At 42.5% G+C, this 6,000-nt stretch overlaps 1 protein-coding gene across 2 annotated transcripts in view; it reads left to right on the top strand.

Moving 5' to 3' along the window:
* dhx57 (DEAH (Asp-Glu-Ala-Asp/His) box polypeptide 57) overlaps positions 1 to 4,440 on the top strand; it is a 99,746-nt gene extending 95,306 nt beyond the window's left edge. For both annotated transcript variants that reach the window (XM_085981915.1, XM_085981914.1), the window contains exons 23-24: positions 1,380 to 1,580; positions 3,515 to 4,440. In XM_085981915.1, coding sequence (XP_085838041.1) covers positions 1,380 to 1,580; positions 3,515 to 3,658 — 345 coding nt within the window. In that variant the 3' untranslated portion in view covers positions 3,659 to 4,440. The remainder of the gene's footprint in view (positions 1 to 1,379; positions 1,581 to 3,514) is intronic.
* The last annotated feature ends 1,560 nt before the right edge of the window (positions 4,441 to 6,000 follow it).

Genomic DNA, 6,000 nt, shown 5'->3' on the forward strand with positions numbered 1-6,000 from the left:
TATAGTAAAACGTCCCAAGGCGCTTCACAGGACCATTATCAGATAAAGTTTTCTGCTGAGCCACATAAGATGATATTAGGCCAGGTGACACAAGTTGGTCAGAGGTAGGTTTTAAAGGGCGTCTTAAAGGAAGAGAGAGCGGCAAAGAGGTTTAGGGAGGGAATTCCAGAGCTTGGGACCTTGGTATCTGAAGGCACAGCAGCCAATGGTGTGGCGAAGTTAATCGGGAAGGCACAAGAGGCCAGAATTGGAGGAGCGCAGAGTTTTCGGAGGGTTGTAGAGCTGGAGGAGGTTACAGAGATAGGGAGGGGCAAGGCCATGAAGGGATTTGAACACAAGGATGAGAATTTTAAATTCGAGGGGTTGCTGGTCCAGGAGCCAATGTAGGTCAACAAGCACAGGGGTGATGGGTGAACAGAACTTGGTGTGAGTTAGGATACGGGCAGCAGAGATTTGGATGAGCTGAAGTTTACGGAGGGTGGAAGATGGGAGGCCGGCCAGGAGAGCGTTGGAACAGTTGAGTCTGGCGGTAACAAAAGCACAGAGAAGGGTTTCAGAAATTCATCAAAAGAGAAGAGGAAGCATTTAGGAGAAATTTTGTTGCGCAAAGGGTTGATAGGAAGACCCTACTAGGATTAGTGGTGGAGGTGGGGTCCATAATGGCTTTTTAAACAAAAAACAAAAAATATTTGAAGGGCTGTGGAATGGAGCTAAATGGAGAACTCTTTCAGAGAGCTGGCAGAGTCGATGAGCTGAATAGCCACCTTCTGTGCAGTAAAATTCTATGAATCCATCTTAAAAGTCTTTTTAAAGAATTGACATGACGGTGACACCTTCCATAACTAGCAGTATAGTAAAGAGGCGTTATTTTCACAAAGAAGCCTCTGACTGACTTAGTTTCCCATTTGTTTACAAGCGCACAGCACACTCGGATTTTTTGTTTAGGAATAGAGTGTTTTCATGGCGTCAGTGCTTCCCTGCAGTAATGTGACTTAAATTGGACACTTAACTGAGTAGGGACTGTAAAGTGCTTTGGGACACCCTGAGATCATGAAAAGTACTATATAAATGCAAGTTCTTTCTTTTACTGCACTGCCATTAAAATCTTCATTAAAATCAGTACCCTTATAGCCCATTAATGATCAACCTTTTTTTTGCTTAAATATTTGATTTCCAGCGGGTTTCCCTGTATAAAGAACATAAATATTAAATTTATGACGAAAGGTCATCGACCTGAAACGTTAACTCTGTTTCTCTCTTCACAGATGCTGCCTGACCTGAGTATCTCCAGCATTTTCTGTTTTTATTTCAGATTTCCAGCATCTGCAGTATTTTCTTTTTGTATAAATATTAAATTGTTCACTATATTTGGATCCTAGGTCCGACACTTCGAAAGTCCCTATTTGGTATACCATGAGAAGGTGAAAACCAGCAGAGTGTTTCTGCGAGACTGCAGCATGATTTCTGTGTACCCACTCGTGCTGTTTGGGGGTGGCCAGGTCAGTGTGGAACTCGAGAAGGGGCAGTTCATCATCTCTCTCGATGATGGATGGATTCGATTTGCCGCTGCTTCCCATCAGGTAAGGGGGCATTTTGGGGGGTTTTCTTTTTCTATCGGTTGAGGATAATTCGTTATTTCTCTGAAACGATTACTCCGTGAAATTTGAACGGTGCTCTGCCAGTAATGACTCGATCGGCAAGTCACTGCAGGCTGTAGATCCAACCTGTATAGACAGGAAGATCCCACATTTCATCCTTGTCTGTGCTGAATTAGCTGACCTCGGCTGGCCAGTGATTGGGGTATTAAAACTGTCATCATTGCTCTTGGACTAGAGAGGGGAAAACTAGGCAGGAGTTGTGAAACTCCGTTCCCTTGCCACTAACTTCATCCCTCTCCCTGGCAACTGTCTGAGGTTGACCAAATCTGTTCGCAACCTTGGTGTTATATTTGAGCTTCCAACCACATATCCATGCAATCACTAAGACCGCCTCTTTCCATCTCCGTAACTGTTCGACTCCGCCCCTGCCTCAGCTCATCCGCTGCTGAAACCCTCATCCATGCCTTTGTCATCCATTACCACTAGACTTGACTATTCCAACGCACTCCTGGCCACCCTCCCTAGTTCTACCCTCCATAAACTTGAGAGCATCCAAACCTCGGCTGCCTGTGTCCTAATTTGCACAAAGACCCGTTCACCCATCTCCCCTGTGCGCGCTGACCTACATTGGCTCCCGGACCAGCAATGCCTCGAATTTAAAATTCTCATTCCCTGGTGTGTGGTACTGAAGGGCTGCTGGGGGACCAGGTCATCATAACTCAGCATGAGTGCCTTCTGCAGAGGAGGGAAGAATAGGGTGAAAAAATTGATGGGTGAGGGAAGGGACGTTACCACTTGAGGGCTCTTGCCATCCAAGTGCTGCAACGACTTTGCTAAGCAATTAAGCTGCTGTAAAATCTACACACACATTTTTGATGAGTGGTTCTTGATTGCTGGTTTGTGGAGCGTTTGCACTCTGAAACCTAAGTAGTAAAGTTTACCAGTAGTAAAGGTTTCCAGTAGCATCTAATGTACTTTTTAAAACTGGTAAGAATAGAACCACAGCTTCAGCCAGTGGTTACAAGGACAGTATCACTGGCCGCAGGTACTTCAGAGAGGCTTGGTTCTGAACTGGTATTTGCTATTTGGAGCTCGGGAGATTCATATTCCTACTTTGATAACTAAATAAATGATGAGGATAGATTTATTCCACCAGTTTTCCTTTGAAATGAACCATTTTGCAATGTCAATTTCTTAATAAGTTGCAGATGACAGGAAGCCGATATGCTTATCGCCTTTACTTACAAAGTTTGATTAAATATCAAGTCAAAATTACAACTTATATTTTTCTCATTAATTATTCAGTAGACATATTTAATATTCAAACAGAACTGTTACAAACTGGGGCCGGAGCAAATATTTATCATCAGAGATTAGTCTCATTGAGCTTTGGGCTCTTGCAAGAACGACATGGAAATTACAGCCAGGAATTGGACAAACTACATTTAGTCTACATTTGAGCAGTTTCATTTTTTTTTTAACCTGTGGCATTAAAATAAGCTTTTGCATTTATCTTGGTGTGGTTTACAGATACAGGGTTCCGATCCATTCTTCGGGCAATGCTGAAACATAAGCAGGTGGTTTAAGTTTTTAATATTACTTAGACTCGTTTTAATTGGAGAGATTGAAGAGAAATTCTCCAGCTATATTTTTTCTCCCTAATTGGCCTGGGTTTTTAATCTGATATTTCGCCTCTCCCAGGAGATTACATGGCCCCGGGTGGGTAGGTAATGTCTGTATTGCGATGCACAAAACATCACAACTGTATGGGACAGGCTAGATGAGACTGTGGGTCTTTTGCTGTCACTCATTTTCCTATGTTCGTGTGTATACATAGATATCTACATATAATATTAGCTCTAAAAGAAATGCCCCCTCTTTTTAACCAGTATTTCCTCCTCTTGCACTACACCCAGATTGCTGAGCTGGTGAAAGAACTGCGCTGGGAATTGGACCAGCTGCTGGAGGATAAAATCAAGAACCCCATTATGGACCTGTGCACTTGTCCACGGGGATCGCTCATCATCGACATGATAGTGAAACTTATAACGACTCAGTGACGACTGAGCTGAGAGAGATTTCCTGTCAAGGTGGCGTTCGAAAGCACTGAGAGCTTGGGTGGATCTGCTCAACCATTTGCACTGCCTTCCCAACCACTGGCAGCAGAATTCATATCTGTTTTCGTTGTGAGCACTTCAGGTGAAGATAGAAATGATTGAGCCACTTGGTCCAACTACAATATGTATGCATCCAATACTCGAATCAGTGCAACAAGCAAAGACCTGCTGGTCTGTTAGTAAAGGATATCTTACTGACAAACCCGGATCCGCTACAACTTTATAATGGAAGTCACATATTTACTGTTCAATGTAGGACGCACATGGAAGCTTGCAGGCTTGGTGGATTATTATCACTGTAAATTTGCCGACCAAAACTTAATACTCCTGTGAGGTTAACCAGCTTCCACTTAGTAGAATGTAGATTTCCCCAGAGAAATGCTTGAGACCAACTAATGGCATCGCTGACAACGGTTATTACATCTTGGAGTGACTACTGCTGCAGTTTGAAATTTCGGTTCATTGGCTGTTTACGAAGCACTTGCATCGGACAGAGAAAAAAAAATTAAGTGCATGACTGAGACCGTCGCACTTCCCTCCCCCGCGACATTGGATGAAGAATAATTTAATTAGGAGCTAAGAAAATAAACATCAATCAACCTTTAAAAAACTCTGCTATCACGCCAGTAACTAAATGAACCGTGCCAAAGTTGTTGCACTTTAAGGTGTGTTGGAATATAAAATAAGTCCCATCAGTCCTTAATTAAAATAGATATATATTTGCACCCGCTTGTTATTCTTACAAAATTCCTGTGTTCTCTGCTCCCTGGTGCTTTTACAGTTTTTTTTAGATTGAGGGGGGAAAATATTCAGAGGGTACTGAGCAGACGGCCACTTTAATGGTGAAGACTCTGGCTCAAACCCTTTACAGCAGGAGGTAAGCAGATATTGATGAATCTGGATCAGATTGCTGGGAGAATGAGCAAAGCTTGTGATAATTTCTTGAAATTAAACATTTAGGTGCTCATGACCTGTCGAAGCAGGGATTTAGCTTTAAAAAAGAAAGACTTGCATTTATATAGTGCCTTTCACGACCTCCGGGCATCCCAAAACACTTTACAACCAATGAAGTACTTTTAAAGTGTCGTCACTTTTGTAACGTGGCAGCCAATTTGCTCACAGCAAGGTCCCACAGACGGCAAAGTGACAAATGACCAGATAATCTGCTCCAGTGATGTTGGTTGAGGGATAAATATTAGCTAGGACACCAGGATAACTCCTCTACTCTTCTTCAAAATAGTGCTGTGGGATCTTTTACATCCACCTGAGAGGGCAGACGTTTAATGTCCCACCCAAAAGACGGCACCTCCAACAGTTCAGCACTCTCTCAGTACTGCATTAGAGTGTCAGCCTTCTGTGCTCAAATCCCTGAAGTGGGGCTCGAACCCACAACCTTCTGACTCGGGCGAGAGTGCTACCATTAAGCCATGACTGACACCTGTTGAAGTACGGCTTTGATTTAGATTTTACTCATTAAATGTTTGCAGCAGCACAAGCCAAGGAGAAAGGATTTTGAAATGAATTGAACGAGGTGGGATAAAATAAATCGAAGGAGTGAAGTTTCAAAATAAACTATCAGCATTTGAAACATATTTAGTGTCATTGAGATGTATCATTACTCTGTGCAACAACACCCAATGTTTTATTGACTTGAGCTTTGGCTCCCTGAGCAACCCGAGCTAACTGAGTCTGTGCTCAATTTAACAGAGCAATGATCCCCCCCCCCCACCTCATCATTTTCTCTCCTGCATGAGAGAATGAAGCCTGCATGGGCACTGTTCCATAGGCAGACACTCTCTGTATCTCAATTAAATGGCCATTGGCCCAACTCCCTAGACCAAGTGTGGTCAACCTTTCACAGCTTAAGAGCTGAAAAAGAAATTGTATTCTGACAAAAGACCACAAGTTTCATATCAATATTATCACTGTAATTACAAGTATACTGTGTGTAAAATTTTGAAACTTAGCTCACCAATGTGACTTTTGAAATATTCTGTTAACATTTACTTAAAATCTGAATTGTTGTCTTATTCCTTCTTCTCATCTCAACAGTTATCAACAACCGCTTCCACTCTGGGAATACCTTCAGGGTTTTGTGCTGCAGAGAGCAGTGGTGCTAAAGATTTATTCTTGTGATGGTAACCGTTATGTTGCCCATGTTTGCTCCTTTAGCAGACTCTCTACCAGCTGATTAAGAGCTGAGTGTACACAGCAAGCTCCTTGCTGAATATAGTGATGCATTCAGGTTCAAATAATTAGTTTATGGAACAATTAATTCAAAATGT

This window comes from Somniosus microcephalus, chromosome 3, assembly GCF_052327205.1.
Source record: "Somniosus microcephalus isolate GS21.2 chromosome 3, FLI_Smic_1.0, whole genome shotgun sequence".
NCBI lineage: Eukaryota > Metazoa > Chordata > Chondrichthyes > Squaliformes > Somniosidae > Somniosus > Somniosus microcephalus.